The following is a 23,648-nucleotide window of genomic DNA, read 5'->3' on the forward strand; positions in this document are numbered from 1 at the left end:
ATACCTTTTCCAATTCTAATATATCTTTTTTGAGTTGAGCAATGAGAACTGCACACAGTATTCAAGGTGTGGGCATACCATGGATTTATATAGTGTGTAAGCCGCGCGGCCTGGGCTACCGCCGCGGCGTCAGCGAGGGAGGGGTGGTTTCCCTGTCTCTGACTGGCTGAGGTCTGCGGCACGCCCCTCAGGTCGGGGAGCGCCGGCAGGAGTCTCTAGCACACCCCTCTAGCAGGGGGGCCGCTGGCAGGAGTTCGCAGCGCGCCCCTCAGGCGGGGGAGCGCTGGCAGGAGTCTCTAGCGCGCCCCTTTAGCAGGGGAGCGCCGGCAAGAGTTCGCAGCGCGCCCCTCAGGCGGGGGAGCGCTGGCAGGAGTCTCTAGCGCGCCCCTTTAGCAGGGGAGTGCCGGCAGGAGTTCACAGCGCGCCCCTCAGGCAGGGGAGCGCTGGCAAGAGTCTCTAGCGCGCCCCTTTAGCAGGGGAGCGCCGGCAGGAGTTCGCAGCGCGCCCCTCAGGCGGGGGAGCGCTGGCAGGAGTCTCTAGCACACCCCTTTAGCAGGGGAGTGCCGGCAGGAGTTTGCAGCGCGCCCCTCAGGCAGGGGAGCGCTGGCAAGAGTCTCTAGCGTGCCCCTTTAGCAGGGGAGTGCTGGCAGGAGTTCGCACCGCGCCCCTCAGGCAGGGAAGCGCTGGCAAGAGTCTCTAGCACGCCCCTTTAGCAGGGGAGCGCCGGCAGGAGTTCGCAGCGCGCCCCTCAGGCAGGGGAGCGCTGGCAAGAGTCTCTAGCGTACCCCTCTAGCAGGGGAACGCCGGCTGGAGTTCGCAGCGCGCCCCTCAGGCAGGGGAGCGCTGGCAGGAGTCTCTAGCGTGCCCCTGTAGCAGGGGAGCACTGGCAAGAGTCTCTAGCGTACCCCTCTAGCAGGGGGAACGCTGGCAGGAGTTCGCAGCGCGCCCCTCAGGCAGGGGAGCGCTGGCAGGAGTCTCTAGCGCACCCCTTTAGCAGGGGAGCGCCGGCAGGAGTTCGCAGCGCGCCCCTCAAGCAGGGGAGCGCTGGCAGGAGTCTCTAGCGTACCCCTCTAGCAGGGGAACGCTGGCAGGAGTTCGCAGCGTGCCCCTCAAGCAGGGGAGCGCTGGCAAGAGTCTCTAGCGCACCCCTTTAGCAGGGGAGCGCCGGCAGGAGTTCGCAGCGTGCCCCTCAGGCAGGGGAGCGCTGGCAGGAGTCTCTAGCGCACCCCTTTAGCAGGGGAGCGCCGGCAGGAGTTCGCAGCGTGCCCCTCAAGCAGGGGAGCGCTGGCAGGAGTCTCTAGCGCACCCCTTTCGCAGGGGAGTGCCGGCAGGAGTTCGCAGCGCGCCCCTCAAGCAGGGGAGCGCTGGCAAGAGTCTCTAGCGCACCCCTTTAGCAGGGGAGCGCCGGCAGGAGTTCGCAGCGCACCCCTCAAGCAGGGGAGCGCTGGCTGGAGTCTCTTGCGTACCCCTCTAGCAGGGGGACGCTGGCCGGGGTTCGCTTACCCGCACCTCAGGTTCGGCCGGATAGACCGCGGCTGGCAGCTCCAGCTCCTCCACGGGCTCCGGATCCTCCTGTCCCTCGGAGCACTCGGCGCCGGGGAGTCCCACCCGTCGTCTTGGTCGGGCTTCCCTTGGCCCCGCGCCTCACCGGGGTTGGCAGCCAGGTCGGAAGGGAGCAGCGCGGCGTCTGCGTCCGCCTCCCTCCGTGGTGCTGCCCCGACTGAGCAAAGGGCCCCGCCCTTTGTACTCCGCGTTCCGCCCCTCCCGTCGCTGGGGTCGGACCAAACTTGGCCTGGCCCTGCCCCCTCCGGCGGAGAGTGCGGCGGTTTCCGCTCCGGCTCGGAGGGAAGCCACCCTGGCTTCCTACATAGTGGCATTATGTCTTATCTTCTATCCTTTTCCTAATTATTCCTAACATTCTGTTAGCTATTTGACTGTTGCTGCACACTGAGCAGATGTTTTCAGTGAATGATCTAAGATGATTCCAAGGTCTCTTTCATGAGTGGTAACAGCTACTTTAGATCCATCATTTTGTATGTATAATTGGGATTATTCTTCCTATGTGCATTACTTTGCTCTTATCAATGTAGAATTTCATCTACTATTTTGTTGCCCTGTCACCCAGTTTTATAAGATCCTTTTGTAACTCTTCGCAGTCAGCTTTGGACTTAACTATGTTGAGTGATTTTGTATCATCTGCAAATGTTACGATCTCACTGTTCACTCCCTTTTCCAGGTTGTTTATGAATATGTTGAAAAGTACAGATCCTTCTTTCGGGGAGCCCTCTATTTACCTCTTTCCATTGTGAAAATGGATAATTTATTTTTGCCCTTTGTTTCCTGTCTCTTAAACAGTTATTGGTCCATGAGAGGACTTTCCCTCTTATCTCTTTGCTGAAAACCCTTTGTTAGGGGACCTTGTTGAATGCTTTTTGAAAGTCCAAGTACACTACATCAACTGGATCACCCTTGTCCACATGCTTGTTGACGCCCTCAAAGAATTCTAATAGATGTGTGAGTCATGGTTTCTATTTACAAAACCTGTGTTGACTCTTCCCCAACATACAGTGTTCATCTATGTGTCTGATAATTCTGTTCTTTACTGTAGTTTAAAACAATTTGCCTGGTACTGAATTTAGAATTACCAGAATTTAATTGCCAGAATAATCTCTGGAGTGCTTTTTTAAAAATCAGAATTATATTAGCGATCCTCCAATAATCTGGTAGAGAGGCTGATTTAAGTGCTAGGTTACATATCTTGGTTAGCAGTTCTGCAATTTCATATTTGAGTTCCTTCAGAATGCTTAGGTGAATGCCATCTGGTCCTGGTGACTTCTTCTTACTGTTTTATTCATCAGTTTGTTCCAAAATTTTCTTTATTGACACCTCAGTCTGGGATAGTTCCTCAAATTTGTCATCTAAAAAGAATGTCTCAGGTGAGGGAATCTTCCTCACATAATCTGTAGTGAAGACTAAGGCAAATAATTCATTTAGCTTCTCTGCAGTAGCCTTGTCTTCTTTGAATGCTTATTGTTTTTGTCTTTTGCTAGTTGCTCTTCATATTCTTTTTTTAGCCTGCCTAATTATATTTGACTTGCCTGAGTTTATGCTCCTTTCATAGCATTTGACTTCCAATTTTTACAGGACATGTTTTTGTCTCTATCTGCCACCTTTAATCTGCTGTTTAACCATGGCAAATTTTTTTTGGTCCGCTTACTAATTTTGTTTGATTTCATTATACATCTAGTTTGAGCCTCTATTATGGTGTTTTTAAAAAGTTTCCATGTGTTTTTCAGGCATTTCACTTGTGTGATTGTTCCTTTTAATGTCTGTTTAACTAGCTTCCTTATTGTTGTGAAGTTTCCCTTTTTGAAATTAAATGCTACTGTGGTAGGTTTCTTTGGTATCTTCCCCCCTAGAAGGATGTTAAATTTAATTATTAATGATAGTTTCTATTACCAAGCTGTTCAGTTATATTCACCTCTTGGACCAGATCCTGGGCTCCACTTAGGACTAAATCAAGAATTGCCTCTCTCCTTGTGGGTTCCAGGACTAGTTGCTCTAAGAAGCTGTCATTAATGGTGTCTAGAAATCTATCTCTGTATCCTATACTGAGGTTGCATATATCCTCATTATTACTGGGTTTTCTGGTTTTGTAGCATCTCTTATCTCCCTGAGCATTCACAATCACCATCCTGGTCAGGTAGTCAGCAGTATATTCCTACTGCTATACTCTCATTATTCAGCATGAAATTTCCATGCATATAGTTTCTATAGCACATGTATAGTACAGTTTGGGCAAGTCTGACTCAATTTTCCCTTTGTTTGGGGAATCCCCATTTAGTCACTTGTCTGGCAGTTCATTGCTATGTTTCCAACCCCCTGGTTGGTTCATTAGTAGTCTCCCCTCCTAGGGTAGGAAAGAGTCCAGTGATTCAGGAGGCTGGCAACCATAGTGAAGGGTCAATAGTCTCTGGTCTTTTGGGTTTCAGGCCCCCCTTTTCTCCACAGTCTTTAATAATCCCTCTGCTGGGATTAGCAGGGGAACCCAGGCCCACCCACTCCTCTGGGTTCCAATCCATGAACAGTGTATGAAGTAGTTGGAACTACTCCCTATCCCTTCCTGCTTCCTACTGTGCTAATGCTCTATGATCCTCTTCATCTGGAGGTCCAGCTACCTGGGCAGCTTCTCGACAGTCTTTTGCTGAAGGATCCTGCTCTCAGTGGTTTCTCAGATTCCCTGGGAGACCTGGATCCCTTCTGACCTACAGCCTTTTTATCTCACTGTCTGTTGCAGGGCCACCAGTCCTTCTAAGAAGGCAGCTCTTCATTTAGCAGCTGGGACACTATGGGGTCTGGACACCTCATGACACATTATTTGGATGGTTGACTTCTCAAAGCCACCTCAGGTCTTATAAAAGACCATAATGGGGTATACAAACCCCACACTGGGGAGCAAGGGCTTGAGGAACAGCTCTAGACTAAGACAGCCCTGCCCAGCTACACTTGCAAAGCTTGCACAAGCTGGAGGCAGGGCTTTAAAAAGGAGAGGAGAACAGCTCAGAGGGGGGCAGCAGAAGGGAGCAGATGGCCATTCTGAGGGGCAGTACTACCCAGGAGCTCATTGCCTGAGACCTAACACCACAGACCTGTACAAACATACAAAGGAGAGGCTGGTAACTGAGCATGCGGGTCAGAGACTAAACGGAAATGATTTGCTTTGGGAAGCTAAAGGAAGTTGGGGTAGGAAGTGGTCCTGGAGGCAGAGGCAGCTGCTTAGCACCCCAGTGTGGCAATTGGAGCTGCCCAACATTGGACCTTGGACCAGAGCCCAGTGAAGACAGTGAACCTGGGTTATCCTACCCACTCCAAAAGGACGTTATAAAAAGAGCCTTCACTTAGGGTGAGAGGCCAGCTAGAAAAGACTAAGTGTTCAAGGGCCCAGTCCCTCAAATTCCTGTGCTAAAGGGGATGACTGGAAACCCTTAGAGTGGAGTGTTGAAGGACAGCACTGTGTTTCAACTGGGAGATGACCTGCCAACCTGTTTTTAATTTCCTAGACCACATGCTCATAAAGGGGAGTCTAGATTTCATAGTTTGCATGCTAAAAGGGCATTGTCCTACTACTTGAACAGGAAAAAGAACTTCAGAATCCCTCCTCAAGTGTTAATTTCTTCTGCTGAAAATTGTAAGGGCTGGGCTATTTCTGCTCAGTCATTGTCTACATAGGTCTGACAACATATAGAGAAGAATTATAAAACTTCAACTTCTCCTCCTGCTAGAATTAAACCACACTCTACCAGAGCAATGGCTGAGACTTTAGCATATCTTAGACATGTCCTGCTTGTTGAAATTTGTAGGGCTGCCATTTAGAGTTTGAGTCATACTTTTACTAAACATTACACTATAGATTTGGGATCTGATGCTCATTTTGGGAGAGCAGTACTTCAGTCATTTTTAAATTAGGGTCCTTAGTTCTCCATCCACTAAAGAATACTGTGTGCCAAACTATCTCAAGAGTGGAAATACACAGAAGAAACTCGAAAGAAAAAATGGCAGTTACTTACCTGTAACCAGAGTTCTTTGAAATGGACTCTGCATATTCCACTCCCCATCCACCTCCCCCTCTTCTGTGGAGCCCTAATTAGCTCCTGCGGTTCCTGAGGCCGTGAGGAGGACTGCAGGTGGACAGCAGAGTTGGAGTGATGATATGTGAACCATGGATGGGGAGGCGCACTGGACTTGAGTTAATCCCCAGAGTACCAGGAGAAAGTGAGTGATGCACCCTGTGACAGTACCACACCCCCTTCAATAGTCTTGCCCTGAAACATACTCAAATGCTAAGGAGAGGAGGAAAGCCTGGGTGCTCTAATGGGCACTGCGATCAGAAGCTGCATTGGTTGGCACACCTCAAGAATGTGAATATGCCGAGTCCATCTCAAAGAATCCTGGTTACAGGTAACCAACCTCCATTTTGCTTATACTTGGGGTATGGATTAAAGGTGGTTTAAAATCATATAATTCCTTTATATTCTGAGGCTGTGCAAGAGCCTTTATTGTAAGTTAGAGCAGCCCTGAGGCTGTAATTTATATTCTGTTTCCTATGGAGTCTTATGGTCCTTGGGAAGTGAAAATAATTGTAGCACAATACGCTTGAGCCATGCACCCAAACATCTCCCCAGTCCATCCCCTCCAATAGGGGCTGGGAGCAGGTCTGGTGTCAAATCCTTACACTAGATCTGCACTGCCTATGGGATAATTTCACACCACCATTTCTACCCATTTTAAAGCCAATTTATGCTTATACAGCCAGAGCAGCGTAAAAGGACCTTAAATGTAACTGAGAATCTTGTCAATATATCTGTATATCTCACTGTGTGACTGAAATTATGGTAAAATAATGTATAAGTTTATTTCTGGGTTTCCTTGAATGTTTGTGAAATATGATTTGATAGAGAAGTGCACCCTTGAAACCCTCGGATTTTCTTTCTATTGAAACAGGGAAATCCTTAATGAGAAATCACTTTGAATCCCTCCAATAAGTTACCCTAAAATATACTTAAAAAGTAGGGTATCAAAGTCTTATAAATCTTGGCTTACAATAAATATTAATTAATATGTCAATTTACTTGTTATATTTTATAGGTAGGGTTACTGGGAATTCAGATGCTGTGGACACATGATTCAGAAGAAGCTCTACACAATGCAAAAGATGACAGGAAAATCATGCAAGTAACCAATCAGAAATTTCTGGATATACTAAATACACTTATCAGCCAGACAACACATGATCTTTCCAGCTTCGACAGGGTGAAATTTGAAACCCTGGTTACCATTCATGTGCATCAGAGAGATATTTTTGATGACTTGGTAAAGTACAGATTTTAATTTCTGAAAGTCAAATATAGTTTCTGTCATAATGATAATCTAGTGCTTATAATGACTATATAGTGCTTTTATCTGCAGGATCCCAAACTGCATTTGTGTGTGTGTTAATATGGAAACAGCATTATTCTCTGTAGTGTTAAGATTATATTTAGATTTTTACTTGTGGTGAGACTTTTGCTTAATACAGGACTAAAATCCATATGTTTTACACTCATTCTAATGATTGGATTTAGTCTCCAAATTTTTATTCTTTCTAAACTATTTGAATCTTATTTTTCTCTAAAAGATTTAGAAATTTTGGCAAAAGCATGTTTAAAATGTTCCTTTTTGGAATTTGGTTCTGACACTCTCACCTTTTGTTTGTGACAGAAAATCTGATCTGGGAAGAGGCGTTGGATGGGTGTGTGGTGATGGTAAAAGAATAGTTCTGTCTGTATTTCTGACCAGCTTCTCTTGATTTACCACAGGGAGAATTCTTATTTAATGAACCAAAGGAAGTTTGAGAGAGACAAGGTAGGTGAGGTAAAATAAAAGGTCTTCCTTCACCTACCTTGTCTCTCTCATATCCTGGGACCAACATGGCTACAACACTGCAAACGAAGAAGTTTGTCAGACTAAGACTGCCGCTTTACATTCCTTATGAGGCTGGTGGGAGCCCTCAAGGGGGTGTGGGTGGGAAGGGGGAAAAAGAGAAACGTTGCTTTGGAAGGGGGTTCAGACAGACTTGGCGGTAGGTACATTGGCTCCCTAGCACTCCATCGCTCATGGGTTATTTCTCCCTCTCCCAGTTCAATGGCTCTCTTGCTCACTGGCTTCTGAGGGCTTCTCAGCTTCCTGCAGTGTTCTGCCAATGAAACAGCAGAGTTCTTGGGCTTATGGAGATGGAAACAGCTAGGGGAGCAATAGACTGAGAGTGCTGGGAAGAGATTGGGCAAGTGAACCAAGATCTCAGGAGCTGGTGAGCCGAGAGGGAATAGAAACCAGAGGAGTAGAGGAGCCAGGGGATGGAAGAAGGGAAATAGAAAGGGCTACTTTGCTTCTACCCCTTCCATCACAGTTCCTGTATTTCCTACTCCTATAAGGCTCTTACTGGCCTGACGAGGGCAGTCAGTGGCAGTCCCGGTCTTATGTATGTTGGTTTGCCAGAGGAGAGCTCTTCTTTGATGAACTATGGGAAACTTATTCGAGTGGGATTGCTACTTTGTCTTTATAAGGCCAGTGGAAGTGTTGAGGGGATAAGGAATAAAAACAAGATTGTGGTAGGGAAAGGGAGGAAGAAGAGAAATTGGGCGAGGTGGAAAGGCAGGCTGGGCTGCTGGATCCCTGCTCTTGGTGTTCCATGCTCTACAAAACAACAGGGTCCATAAGTCTGGATAGACTGACAGGTAGCCCTCAGAAGTAAGGAAGAGAGTTGACAGTGGACTGAGTGATATCAAGAACCAAGGACACTGGGGACCAGAGAGCTAAGGGTCACACGAGCTGGTGGGTCAGAGAGGAATAGACAGCTGGGAGGCATAGAAACCAAAGAGGGTTGAGGGGCTGGGCAAGAACCAGATGAAGGAAAAACCTTTAACCATGGAGCCAGTGACTTAGATATAGCTATGGAAGACAGGACTCCGTGCAGTCCAGCCTGTTTTTCCCACATCACCAGCACCACTTCTTTCTCCCTGCCTAACACAATATCCAATGATCCTTCCCTTTCCTCCCCAAACTCTCTGGATTTGCAGTGTGGTAGAATCACATGATTTAATTCCTATAGTTTGTCAGAAAAGATGCCCCTCTCTGGATTACTGTGAGAAAGTAACCAGAAACGAGGTTGCCTCAGTAGTTGTTTTGTTTTGTTCTTTCTTTGGGAGAAGGCAGGCAGTCCAGGTCTTTGCATCTTCTCCAGCTGCTCAGAGAACAGTAATGGACAGTACCTTTGGGAAGAGGGGTGGTGCCTAGTTTAAGGCTGGGTGGAATTTTTTTTGTTTTTGGAACTTTGTTAATAAAAATATAGACCCCAAGTAGGGCTGTGAGTGGATGAAAGAGACTGTGTGGCATTCTTACATGGCCCTGAAAAAGGAGAAATTGAGGCAGGGTGCTGCAGAGCAATCTCTGGTGTTGAGGGGATGCTCATGATGCAGCTGGCCATGTTATAAAGACCACAATGTTTTGTTTTTGTTTTTTAATGTTAAAATGTTTGTGAAAGGTCTTCTGAAAGTTTCCACTCCTTCCACCCCCCTGATAAGACTACCCTCTCCATATTGGAATCTTAATGTGGTACTAACCAATTTGTTGGGACCCCCATTGGAGCCATTAGCCTCATGCCCATTACTCCAGTTGTCTATGAAGACAGCATTCCTCATTGCAATTACATTGACATGCAGGGTTTGTGATTTGAAGCTCATGTGAACCTTTCACATACAAATTTTCACAGGGATAAAGTTAGTGTTGCCATACCCTAAATTTCTTCTGAAAGCAATTTATGACTTTCATTTAAGTCAGTCTATTCACATAGCATTTTTCCGCAACGACTCATACAACCAAGGTTGAGGCTGTGTTACAAACTCTGAATGTTATCTGAGCTCTGAATGAATGAACAATATGCTGCAGTTATGAAAAAGGCTAATATTCTGGGGTGTATTAACAGGACATGGGAGGTAATTGTCCCACTCTACTTGGCACTGGTGAGGCCTCAGCTGGAATACTGCATCCAATTCTGGGCATCACTCTTTAAGAAAGATGTGGACAAATTGGAGAGAGTCCAGAGGAGACCAAAAATGAGAAAAGGCTTAAAAAACCAGAACTATGAGGAAAGGTTAAAAAAACTGGGCATTTGTTTAGCCTTTGAAAAGGAAGACTGAGGGAGTCAGGGGGGACCAGATAACAATTGTCAAATAAGTTAAGGGCTGTTATAAAGGCAATTGTGAGCAACTGTACTCCATGTCCACCGCAGGCAGGGCAAGACGTAATAGGCATAATCCGTAGCAAGGAAGATTTAGGTTAGATATTAGGAAATGGTTTCTCGTTATAAGGATAGTTAAGCTCTGGAATAGGCTTCCATGAGAGATTGTAGAATCCTCAGCATTGGAGGTTTTTAAGCAGATTGGACAAATACCTGTCAGGGAGGGTCTAGATTTACTTGGTCCTGCCACAATGCAGGGGGCTGGACTTGATGACTTCCGGAGGACCCTTCCAGCCCTGCATTTCTATGTTGGTTTTATGCTAGACCAAAACATTTTGTTTGTCTCTCATGATCTTGCTTTGTGTGTTCCTGTTAAAGCAGTGGGAGCTTTACTGTACGTGAGTAATAGGTTTCTTATATGGATTCAAATTATCAGAAGATTTTCTGAATATAAACTTTAAAAATAAGTTCTTTATGCAGTGCAGAAATGTATTCAGCTTTACTCCTACCGAATCTTGAAACAGGTGGTCATGCAAGTATAGTGAAATGTTCTATCTTTATTATTCTAATGCAGTTACTCGTTATATAAGACCTAATACTGGGCTACTGTGCATCTGTAATTTATGGCTTATTTTTCTTTTTGTTTAAGGTAAAAATGCATATCAAGTCAGTAACTGATTTTGAATGGCTAAAGCAGAGTCGATTTTATTTTAAGGAAGATGTGGATCAAGTTTGGGTATCCATTACAAATGTTGATTTTATTTACCAGAATGAATTTCTGGGATGCACTGATCGTCTGGTTATAACTCCTCTGACTGATAGGTGAGAAACAATGTTTTTCTTGGGGGTTGGGGAGAAGCCAAAAAACTGTTTAACATGCAGAGTGGCTTCTTTTATATAATACTCTGGATTGCTGTAAATATAAAATTGTACATTATGTTCCAGAACATGTAGTGAATATCTTCCTGTATGTTTGAATAGGCACCCACACCTCTTTTTCATGTAATAAAATAGAATCTCACTAATCTACATACTTTATAACTCCTACAGAAATATGATCTCTTCACTCTTCTCAACAATGATTTAATTAACAGCAGAAATGTGTTTATTAGTATAGTATTTTATCATTTAGGAAATATTATATTATATAATGATAACTTGATGATAGAATTGGTATTTGAGGCCCAAGAGACTCCTGGACTTGGCTCAACAATTTGATGTGAGGGACTTAGAAATCTCCTCATCTTCCTTTTTGTTACTTCCCTATTAACAGTCAGCAATTTTTGTAGCTTTCTTCCAATACTCATGATTGTGCACCTGGCTGTCATGCAAATTAGTCTCTTTCTAAGGTCCACTGATATCCAGTCCATGTACTGAGTCTTTGGCCTCCCCCTTGGTCATCTTCCATCCATGATCATTGCAAGGATCATCCTACCAATATAACTCTTGGGTCTTCACTGGATATGTCTATACCAACGTATCCTAGTCTCACTCACTTGTCTTCATTTCATTTCTTATCACAGAACATTGAACCATTTGACCATCTCAACATCTTCATTTCTGTGGTGGATGATTCCTTTTCTTGTGGCTGGCCAAGTCTCTGTTCCATCCATTAGGGTGGGTTGAATTAGTTTTACTGTACCTTCATGGACATCTCTTTATCACAGAGAACTGGGGTCAGCTCCCACCATTTATACTGTGGCTTTCAATCAATGCTAGGCATCACTTAGGAGGACACCACTGTCACCAACCATTAATCCTAGGTATTTCAGTTCTTTCACTTTTCTAAGTTCTCTGCCTGTAATATCCTTTTATTGTGGGTCCTCCTGCCTAAGCTATTGTAGCCTCAGTCGTACCAATTCTCCATTTCAGGAGGTTGAACTCACTGAATAGTAGATTTTTCTAACCCTCCTCCAGCATCTGAACTTTACAATCTCTCAATTTAGTCTCTTGTTCACATGTCAGATTTACTCTTCTCTAAGACCTCACATAGCTTCAAGCTTCTTCCAGACAGCATTTCCCTGTTCCATGTTGCGTATGTCAGCTTACTCGCTTCTTTAAACTTAGTGGCCCTAATCTAGGTTACAAGTCAGGCAAGGTTTTTGTACATCACTTGGAGAGCTCACTCTGAGGTACACTTGACCTAGACATTAGTTCACATGAGCATATCTATTGGACAAGCTTTATGGATCACCTTCCTCTTCTCCTAGCTGAGCTGCCTCCCTAGGTTAGGGAGCTAATCTGCCCCAGCTAGACTTATTTTAAGGCGGTCTTTAATCACCTTGATGTCCTTGTCATAGGGCCTGTGTGGGCATTTTATGGAAGGAGCCACACCACCAGCTATCCAACACATCCTGCTGAGAGATGCCTCCAGTTGTTCTGAGACTCCTTATTTGGATCTTTTCAGCTGTCTGGCATATGCAGGGATGTTCCTCTAGCTGCCACCCAGGGATGTGCCTGATGGGAGTTGATCACTCCTTCACAGGGTATGGGACCTAACAACCTAAAGGAAAAATACATCTTCCATTAAGTTAAGGTTTCCAGCTCCTTTGCTTGTGAAGATTACCTTGAAAATGTAAACCAATATGAATTGATATAAACCCCTCACTACAGCTGAAAGCTAGTTACTGATTTTTCCTAAGAATCATAAATGTAGGACTGGAAAGGACCACAGTTAGGTCATATAGTCCAGTCCCTTGCACAGAGGCAGGACTAAGTATTATCCGGACCATTCCCAACTGGTGCTTGTCTGTCTGTTCTTGAAAACCTCCAGTGACAGATTCCACAACCTTCCTAGGTTCCAGTGCTTAACTACTGTTACAGGAGGAAGTTTTTCCTGTTGTCTAACCTAAATCTCTTACTGCAATTTAAGCCCATTATTACTTGTCCTGTCCTCAGTGGATAAGGAGAACAATTTTTCATCCTTTTCTTGATAACAACTGTGACAAAGTTCTTCCTCTACCTTGGTGGGTCCTGTGCTTATTGGCGGATTTGCACGCCTCACAGATTCACCCTGTGGGTCGGGAAACAGCCCAGAGAGCTTCCCCTCTGGTAGAAGCCACAGTCTAAGTCAATTCCTCCTGTGTTTGATCAGGAATTGGGAGGTTTGGGGGGAACCCGGGCCCGCCCTCTACTCCAGGTTCTAGCCCAGGGCCCTGTGGACTGCAGCTGTCTAGAGTGCCTCCTGGTACAGTTGTGCAATAGCTACAACTCCCTGGGCTACTTCCCCATGGCCTCCTCCCAACACCTTCTTTGTCCTCCCACCAGACCTTCCTCCTGATGTCTGATAATGCTTGTACTTCTCAGTCCTCCAGCAGTATGACTACTCATTCTCAGCTTCTTGCATGCTTGTTGCTCCCAGTTCCTCGCACGCCAGGGGCGGCTCCAGGCCCCAGCACGCCAAGCGCGTGCTTGGGGCGGCATGCCACGGGGGGCACTCTGCTGGTCACCGGGAGGGTGGCAGGCGGCTCCGGTGGACCTCCCGCAGGCGTGCCTGCGGAGGGTCCGCTGGTCCCACGGCTTTGGTGGAGCATCCGCAGGCATGCCTGCGGGAGGTCCACCGGAGCCGCGGGACCAGCGGACCTCCGCAGGCACGTCTGCGGGAGGTCCACTGGAGCCGTGGGACCGGCGACCGGCAGAACGCCCCCCGTGGTGTGCCGCCATGCTTGGGGCAGCGAAATGGCTAGAGCCGCCCCTGTCGCACGCACTTCCTCTCCTCTGTCTCCCTGGCTCTCTTTGGCCTGGCTGGAGTGAGCCCTTTTATAGCATCAGAGGGGCCTTAATTAGAGTCAGGTGCTTAACAGCCTCACCTGACTCTTAGCAGGTTAATTGGAGTCAGGTGTTCTCATTAGTCCGGAGCAGCTCCTGCTCTGGTCACTCAGGGAACAGAAAACTGCTTATCCAGTGGCTAGTATATCTCCCTTCTACTACTCTGCGGTTCCCAACTGGCCTGGGTCTATCACACAACCTTTTATGTACTTGGAGACTGTCATATTCCCCCTCAGTCGTCAATTTTGCAAACTGAACAAACCCAGTTTTTTCCAATCTTTCCTCACGCCAAGCATGGGGCAGGGGTCGCTTGCTAAAGGAGTGGGGGGATCAGCTTATGTGGCCTCGGTCTTGGGATGCATTAGGCGAGGTATTTCTAGTAGGGATAAGGAGGTGCTAGTCCCGTTATATAAGGCGTTGGTGAGACCTCATCTGGAGTATTGTGTGCAGTTTTGGTCTCCCATGTTTAAGAAGGATGAATTCAAACTGGAACAGGTACAAAGAAGGGCCACTAGAATGATCCGAGGAATGGAAGGCCTGTCGTATGAAAGGAGACTTGAGGAGCTCGGTTTGTTTTCCCTAACCAAAAGAAGGATAAGAGGAGATATGATTGCACTCTTTAAATATATCAGAGGGATAAATACCAGGGAAGGAGAGGAATTATTTCAGCTCAGTGCTAATGTGGACACGAGGACAAACGGATATAAATTGTCAGTCAGGAAATTTAGGCTTGAAATTAGACGAAGGTTTCTAACTATCAGGGGAGTGCAATACTGGAACAGCCTACCGAGGGAAACAGTGGGGGCGAAGGACCTCCATGACTTTAAGATTAAGCTAGATAAGTTTATGGAGGAGATGGTATGATAGGATACCGGGCTTAGTCAATAGGTTAATTAAGTGCCACACTGGTAAATAGTACAATGGGTCAATGATATGATATTCTTAACCTTTTTCCAGAGGGTATGGCTGGAGAGTCTTGCCCGCATGCTCGGGGTTCAGCTGACCACCATATTTGGGGTCGGGAAGGAATTTTCCTCCAGGGTAGATTGGCTGTGGCCCTGGAGGTTTTTCTCCTTCCTCCGAAGCATGGGGCAGGGGTCGCTTGCTAAAGGAGTGGGGGGGATCAGCTTATGTGGCCTGCATCTTGCAGGAGGTCAGACTAGATGATCATAATGGTCCCTTCTGATCTTGAATTCTATGATTCTATGATTCTATGTTTTCTAGGATTTTAATCATTTTGTTACTCTCCTTCGGACTTCTCCAATTTGTTCACATCTTTTCTGAAGTGTGGTGCCTGGAACTGGACACAATACTGCAGTTGAGGCCTTATCCACTATGACCTCCAGATCCTTTGCTGCAGTACTGTCCTAAGCAGTCATTTCCCATTTTGTATTCGTGCAGCTGATCCTTCCTAAGTGTAGTATTTTGCATTTGTCCTCATGGAATTTAATCCTATTTATTTTAACTGGTTTCTCTGGTTTGTCAACCATCATTCTGAATTCTAATCCTGTCTTCCAAAGTGCTTTCAACTCTCCCAGCTTGGTATCATCTGCAGACTTTATAAGTGTACTCTCTATGCCATTATTGAAATCATATATGAAGAAATTGAATAGAACCAGACCCAGAACAGATCCCTGTAGGACCCCACTCGATGTGGCCTTCCAGCTTGACTCTGTACCATTGATAACTATTCTGAGTATGCTTTTCCAACCAGTTGTGCATCCATCTAATGACTCCTATTCTACCATGTTTCTATAATATCCGATTTGACCTCCTGCACTAGTTTTTCCAGTTCCTCCATTTTATTGCCCAGGCTCCATGCGTTCATGTACAAGCACTGAAGTCACTTCCCTTAGTCACAGAGTTTTCTAGTTCTTGGTATTCCATTATTCCTTGCCATATCTTCATTTAGCTGATTTTTCTGGTCCTGTGTATTGAAATAAGGTATGAAATACATGTTTCAATTTGTTGAAAAAACTGAGGCCTGCTAGCGCTTAGATCCATTATGTGTAATCTTACTTTCAGGATCCAGATCTGTGAGAGGGCATCTGCCCAGCCCCTTCCTGATAAGTGGTTCTGAGGGTACAACTCCAAAGAGTGTGAATTTGCAGTCAGTATTCTCCTGGAACTCCAGGGACATAGTTATGAACTAAACCGTAACAAAAAATTGCACATTGGTACCAATTTGGATGGGAAAAAATCTCTTCCTGCATTTTAAACAGCTTTGTGTCAACAGATTTATGGTGGACCTTTCTGAAGAATAACTTTTTTGTATATTCTGGTGAATGATGCTCCCATTCCCCTTATTGATTTGCATGATTTATGGCCAACTTCTTCACTACAGTGTAACAGGGTTGCGACTCACCATCCAGCGCCTCCTGCTGGTTGTCTCCAGGAATTAGCTCAGTCCAGTGGAGCGCCCTCTCCTGGTGGTGTCCCGCCCATTGTCTCGCCCTTAGTTGGCGTCTGAGCCTGAGTTGCTCCCCAGCTTGTGGCGTCCTCTTCCGGACCACTACCCTCCGGCGGTGCCCCTTAGTCCATCCACACCCCCTTCCGGGGGGGGTGTTGGTCAGCAGTCTCTCTGCACCCCAGCCACCATGTCCAACCACACACCCCAAAGTCTAATCCCTCCTGTTAGGGATCTGGCATAGTCTATGATGGCCGCTCCCCACGGCCGATGGCTGGGTGTATTGCAAGGGGGGGGCCCAGGCCCGCCCTCTACTCTGGGTCCCGACCCAGGGACCCTCTGGTGGCAGCCTCGCTGTCTTCCTTCTCTCCCCTTGTCTGTCCACTTCCCTGGGCCACTTCCCCTACGGCCCCTTGCACCCGCTAGGCCCTTCCCTTCAGGCCCTGCAGGCTACAGGCTAGAGCTCCCTTCTGCTCCCTGAGCCTGTCCAGCACTGTGCTAGTCTCCCAGCTCTGGAGACTGACCTTCCCCTGTCAAAGGCCTGGGACAGACTGACTCTCCTCTCCCTGAGCAGCCTTTTTATAGGACTGAGCCTGACCCTGATTGGCTGTCTCCAATCTGGGCTCCAATTGGCTCCCAACAAGCCCTTCTCTAATTGGCTGCCCATCTGCACAGGTACACTGGCCTGCTGCAACCCACACTCTCAGGGAGTGGGGCAGCTGCCCCACTAAATTCAGGTGGAACATTTTGCCTATTTTTCATGCTGTTGCAGAGTTTTCTTGTGTGTAAATATCTTTCTGCAGTTTAGGTGGTAAAATGTTTGTTTCTTCATTGGTGTCTTTTTATAGTGAATAATGGTGGCACATTTTTGGATCTCAGTCTCTTAAAAGATTCTTCCATGATTCCATGTCTCTTGGTTTGGTCAGTTCTGTGAAAGAAGCTTCCACATCACATATCACACACATGTTTTTAGACCTTTTACTCAGTTTGTGAATGCTTTTTGGAAACCTCTGAATCAGATTGATTGTTCATTCGGTAATCACAATAGCATCACAGTCAAATCTGAAGCAAACACAGGAAAAATATGTAAATCGTAGGTCACAGTACCTTATTATATACAAAAACTACCAAAAATTGATTTTAAGTTTAGAAATCCGTGTAGAATCAAATCATTTTTCATTTGAAGCATGACCTCCATTATTATGTATTTGAGTAGTTGCCATGTTAATGGTTATGCAAATGAGACATTTTTTCATAGTATTCATTATTAATGTAAAAAAGTATTCATCATTAATGTAAAAAAAGTAATTACCCAAAATTGGGTGAAGATGTATTCATTTTTAGTCAAAATATTGCCTATACCCATTGTTCACCCAGTGCCTCTGCTTACTAGTACTGTTTCCATGGAAACAGGCCTACCTCCACCTTTAAGCTACCATGCAGAAAGGTCCACCACATATTTTTGTAATATGTATGAAATAATATTTAAAAAACTGGGAATTTGCCCCCCCCCCCCCCCATGGTACCAAAAAGTTGTCTGGCTCATGGGGTAACAGTCCAGTAACCTACTTTTGTCCCTTAATTGTTCAAATGTCTTATATTTTCTTTATCACAACCCTAGAATTAATTTATACTTCGTGGAATCCTGCGCACTTGGGGTTAGATTAAATCTTTAGACTTGGCCCTGGGCAAGGGTGACTTATACCTAAATGCTCCTCTGTAGGAGTACCTTTACAAAGGAATTGTGACTCAGAGAGGCACAGTCATTCCTGGCCTCTGAGTAAATTCTGCAGCCCTTGAAATGATGCATCTTATTTATTTCTTGGGTATGGACACCTATTCTGACCTAAGGCTTTGTTCACTCTGTCTCTCTCCACCCTTTCCCATCCATTGTCTCACTGGGATGAATATCCAGAGAACAGGGGTTGTGCTGTACAACAGACCCAAGTCTGGGTAAATCAAGCAGTGGGGGTTGGGTGACCTTATTACTCTCCCAGATGGTCCAGCTTGGCCAAGCAAAGCAGGGTCACAAGTTAGCCTTTTGTTAAAGAAAGGTTGGATTGTGTCTTTAACTGCAGTTGCCCCAGGAGGCATTGTGCCTCAGAGAAATATCTCTAAGGCTCAATTCCCTCCCTGCTCTCCCTTTTCCTGGAGGTGGGGGAAGGGTAGGAGGATAATAATTTACTGTTGTCCTTGTACTAGCCACAAATTACAACACCCCCTGAATTGTGTTGACTCAGATATGCTGGCTGACATGTTGAGGGGGGCTAATATTGCTTTATTATATGCATGTAGGTTTTATTTCTCACTTTCATCTGTAGTTAATTACAAATTTGAATTAACATTTACAGATGCTATATAACCTTAGCTCAGGCTTTGGGAATGAACATGGGAGGAGCTCCAGCAGGACCAGCTGGAACTGGTAAAACAGAAACTACCAAAGACATGGGAAAGGCTCTGGGAAAATATGTAGTAGTATTTAACTGTTCTGATCAAATGGACTTCAGAGGCTTGGGCAGGATTTTCAAAGGTAAGATTTTCCATGTTGTGTGTACTGAGAAACAAAGAACAAATTACTTTTTTATTAAATCGTAATAGCCACATAGGATAAAATTTTCACAGGCACATAAACCCCATTTTCAATAGTAACTTAGGAGCAAGTAGGAGGACTCCTAAGTGCCTAAGAGCCTAAATCACTTTTGAAAATGAGTAGAAGTTCACTGCTAACCTGCGACTGCCTCTGAGTATAGGCATTGCTGCCTCCCTGTGGGCATCCAAATCCTATCTCCTGCCTAAGCCCCGTAATGATTCACAAACGAGGGGAAGATGGGCATTCAGCAACCTAACTCTCCTGAGGGGCCAGATCTGATAGATGTGTTCAGAGCCTGCCTACTGGATCAGGCCCCAATAGATAAGCTTACACATAATAGCTGGAAGGGTAGGACCTCCCTCATAACTTTTAGCCCAGTAGTTAGGGTACTCACTTAGGAGGTGGGAAAGCCCTGGTTCAAGTCCCCTCTCCATCTAGGAGAGAGAAGGGATTTGAACCAGGATCTGCCACCTGTCAGGTGACTGCTCTAAACATTGGGCTATAAGTCTAATGTAGGGAGTCCTTCAGTCTCTCCTGTTGGAGCTGTTGCATTGTGGGTAAATAAGACAAGAATAATTGGAGCAGGGGGATTGGATCCTGAGTGTCCCACATCCTGGGTGACTGCTCTAATTGTCAAGCTATAGAATCAATCTTATGCTTGTATTCTCATTTTCACTTTCTTAGTCATTTTAAATTTTAATGCCTAGCCATACAAATATGCTTTACTGAGGTACACTCATTTAGTCTTTTTCAATAATAGCTGTATTACACACAAAGTTAAAAGAACATTATCAGGCTTGCAAAGTCAAGAAATCAAAGCTAAGAAATTCCAGAATTGCCTGGGTTCAGCTCCTTGAGTATGCATTATAATGTACTCTTTAATTACATGATCAAAAGTTAGCTTATCCCAGTTATTGGTGACCTGAGATAACTGCAGTGAAAATATGCAATCACAGCCAATCCAAAGTATCTGTACATGTTAATCTTCCAATCCCTTCCCACTAGCCCCCTAAGCAGTTAGTCCCGAGTGCCATCTACCCATACTTTGACCCTTGACTGGAAGGCAGCAAAAATGATTAGGGGGCTGGAGCACATGATGAATGAGGAGAGGCTGAGGGAACTGGGATTATTTAGTCTGCAGAAGAGAAGAATGAGGGGGGATTTGATAGCTGCTTTCAACTACCTGAAAGGGGGTTCCAAAGAGGATGGATCTAGACTGTTCTCAGTGGTAGCAGATGACAGAACAAGGACTAATGGTCTCAAGTTGGGGGAAGTTTAGGTTGGATATTAGGAAAAAAAATTTTACTAGGAGGGTGGCGAAGCACTGGAATGGGTTACCTAGGAAAGTAGTGGAATCTCCTTCCTTAGAAGTTTTTAAGGTCTGGCTGGGATGATTTAGTTGGAGGTTGGTCCTGCTTTGAGCAGGGGGTTGGACTAGATGACCTCCTGAGGTCCCTTCCAACCCTGATATTCTGTGGTATGTGCATATTCTTCATATGCATCTGCTCAGCTCCTTGGTCCCATTGTTTGTGTATTTTCTGTAGCTGCACCCATCAACTACTCTAAGAAGAAAATATGATTACTTAGCCCTATTGTAACAGTATTTTGAATTATGGTTCACATGTGTATTCCACCACTTGTCCTGTGTTCCCTCTGCACTGGAGTTTTCAGACACATTTCCAATGTAAAGGAACTGAGGGTGGAAGGGGAGAGGGGAAGGTTGGGGTGGCACCACACTTATATAGCCTTAGAACGGGGCCATGAGGAGGTGCAGGGTGCCTGTGCCACCTTGATGGGTACTGTAACAGAAAGAAATCTGGCTCCAGCTTGCTGGGTGTGCACACATTCCTGTGTGGAATACATGAATGAACCACATCTCAAAGAACAACAGTTGTAATACAGGCAACTAACCACTTTATCCTCTTTGCTAGGGCAGTTCTCTAAAAAGCATAAATGCTCAGACCACTCTTGACCTCCAAAGCCAAAAAAAATTACTGCTTCATCTTTCTCAGAGTGCTCAGTGTGGGATTTTTCTGCCCAGAGATTAGCCACTCCAATACCAAAGGCAGAGCATACCTTTTGGCTTGCCACTCCCTGGTACTACCCCATACTGGCTCTCAGAGAGCATGGCCTTTGACTTCTGTACCCATTCCAGGATGATCAAGACTGGCTGTTTCATCAGTGGCAACAATGGATCCACCATCGGTGGTGTTGGTAGGGCAATGGACATTATTGGTACTGACCATGCCAGAGGCCTATGTAGCTGCAAAAGATCTGCTCTTCCGCTTGGTACCACTTCACTGCTCATCCAAACTAACTGCACCTTGTCGGGGCTGTCACATGTAGTGCAGACATCAGCACTGACATTGGGATCTGTTATAGTAACTGTGACCAGAGTTCCTCGGTCTCCTCTATGACTTCACCCAGACTACAGGTTTTGCTTTGCCTCAGTGCATGGTACCAATAGCTAGGAAGCCCCTGATGTTGCCCCTGGTATCGCAGTCCTGTCATATATCACTGTCCTGATCTCTGATGACACCTTCTAGTACCACACCACCCTTGCCTTTGGAGCATTCTGATCCTCGCTGGAGTCTGAAGTGGGTTCCTATGTCTCCCCCTTCAGGGACTTCAGGGCATCCTCCAGGACTTTGACAGAGTCCTTCACCAAAGGCTCTTACATAAATTAAGTTGGCATGGGATAAGAGGGAAGGTCCTTTCATGGATTGAGAACTGGTTAAAAGACAGGGAACAAAGGGAAGGAATTAATGGTAAATTCTCAGAATGGAGAGGGGTAATTAGTGGTGTTCCCCAAGGGTCAGTCCTAGGATCAATCCTATTCAACTTATTCATAAATGATCTGGAGAAAGGGGTAAAAAGTGAAGTGGCAAAGTTTGTAATCAACATAGATAGTTCTCTGAAGATGTCCACGCAGTGTGCAGAGGCAGTCAAAAAAGCAAACAGGATGTTAGGAATCTTTAAAAAGGGGATAGAGAATAAGAAGGAGAATATATTATTGCCCTTATATAAATCCATGGTACGCCCACATCTTGAATACTGCGTACAGATGTGGTCTCCTCATCTCAAAAAAGATATACTGACACTAGAAAGGGTTCAGAGAAGGGCAACTAAAATGATTAGGGGTTTGGAATGGGTCCCATATGAGGAGAGATTAAAGAGGATAGGACTTTTCAGCTTGGAAAAGAGGAGACTAAGGCGGGATATGATAGAGGTATATAAAATCATGAGTGATGTGGAGAAAGTAGATATGGAAAAGTTATTTACTTATTCCCATAATACAACATCTAGGGGTCACCAAATGAAATTAATAGGCAGCAGGTTTAAAACAAATAAAAGGAAGTAGTTCTTCACACGGCGCACAGTCAACTTGCGGAACTCCTTACCTGAGGAGGTTGTGAAGGCTAGGACTATAACAGCATTTAAAAGAGAACTGGATAAATTCACGGAGGTTAAGTCCATTAATGGCTATTAGCCAGGATGGGGTAAGGAATGGTGTCCCTAGAATCTGTTTGTTAGAGGGTGGAGATGGATGGCAGGAGAGAGATCACTTGATCATTACCTGTTAGGTTCACTCCATCTAGGGCACCTGTCATTGGCCACTGTCGGTAGACAGGGTACTGGGCTAGATGGACCTTTGGTCTGACCCAGTATGGCTGTTCTTATGTTACACTCATAGACATCCTGACCAGAGCAGGCTGAAAGACTAGAGTGCCTGGTTTAGGCACAACTGGAGTCTGATACCATATCAGCCCCATTATTGGCCCTAATGGGTGCCTTGAGGAATGCTTCCAGTGACCAGGTTTGCTTCCCCATTACTCTACAGAAACAGATCGCCAAGAAGGGAGGGTTTCCCACTTGGTACAGAGAAGTCGCTTGTGATCAGTACAAAGCAGCTGCCACACACTCAAGACCAGGACTTTCCACAACCTGCTATCTATATTTGTGGTGCAAGACCAGTCTCTGGAGGTTTCTACCCTGCCTTCTTTGAATATTTCATCCTTGTCACTGGATAAGGCTCTGGTATTGAAGTGTCTTCTCTGGTACCACTTGGTATCCAGATGGAGCTCTTGGAGCAGTCTCCTCATAATCTCATGGACATTTTACACCACAACTATATCAGGGAAAGATGCCCTTCCTGTAAGTAAGACTATAATGGAGCTCATTACGTCTCTATGGCAAACCCCTTCATCAGTCACGCTTGTGGCAAAGTGCATAGAACATAAATGCCAAGTTCTGTCCCAGACATATGGACACTTCTATCAACACTTCCATGCCAGACTCTCTGGTAATGGTAGGTAGTAAATAAAAGACCACTGCCAAGGTAGAGCAAAAGCTTCCTCAAAGAAAGGGACACACAAAAATTATATATATATTTTTGATAAAAGGTATTATTCATTTGCAGTGTTACATCTGCATATAGCTACCCTTCAGACTCTCTTATCCTGATATGACTATTCAAATGTGGATACTATGTTCAAATTCCTAAACAAGCTACCTGAGGACTGTAGGAAAAAGTTTCAGTTCCTTCTGATGGAAAATCGTTTGATCTTCCAAGCTGCTCTTCAGACTTTCCTTGATGCTTCAGACTTAGCTGAAAGGGTCATGGTGACAGCCATAACCATGCACCATTTCTAGTGGCTTCAGTTGCTGGGGATTCCTGTAGAGGTGCAGCAGACTCTTTAAGACCTCCTTTTTCAAGGCTGTGCTTTATTTTTCTTTAAGCCTGACAAGGAAGTACACACATTGAAAGTCTCCAGGGCTGTGCAAAAGTCACTAGTCTTTATATGCCAGCCTGGGAAAGCACTATGTCTCAGCATCAGTTTCAGCTGAAACAGCAGTATTACCCACCCAGACACCTGGACCAGTACAGGTACAAACACAGACAACTTAGAAAAAGGCCTACTCCATCTACCTCTGTGGTCATTTTCATTCAGACAGCTGCAGGCCTCAAAGGATCCTGTTTGACTCCTCTGTCAAGGATAGCCTACTTGTCAGATCCGATCTCTCTTTCTCCTACGTCCTATGTGTGTAGCAGTCCATCACCTCAAACAAGTGGCTGCTAAGAACAGTGGAATGTGGATATTCCCTGA

The 23,648-nt window shown here is 45.5% G+C and overlaps 1 protein-coding gene across 1 annotated transcript in view; it reads left to right on the plus strand.

Annotated features, from left to right (window-relative positions):
* The window catches only part of DNAH8 (dynein axonemal heavy chain 8), a 594,173-nt gene that overhangs the window by 344,027 nt on the left and 226,498 nt on the right, over positions 1-23,648 (plus strand). Inside the window, exons 43-45 of the mRNA XM_045010583.1 lie at positions 6,646-6,870; positions 10,425-10,597; positions 18,302-18,480. Of these exons, the coding sequence (XP_044866518.1) occupies positions 6,646-6,870; positions 10,425-10,597; positions 18,302-18,480 (577 nt within the window). The remainder of the gene's footprint in view (positions 1-6,645; positions 6,871-10,424; positions 10,598-18,301; positions 18,481-23,648) is intronic.

Source organism: Mauremys mutica, chromosome 3 (assembly GCF_020497125.1).
Source record: "Mauremys mutica isolate MM-2020 ecotype Southern chromosome 3, ASM2049712v1, whole genome shotgun sequence".
NCBI classification, from domain to species: Eukaryota; Metazoa; Chordata; order Testudines; family Geoemydidae; genus Mauremys; species Mauremys mutica.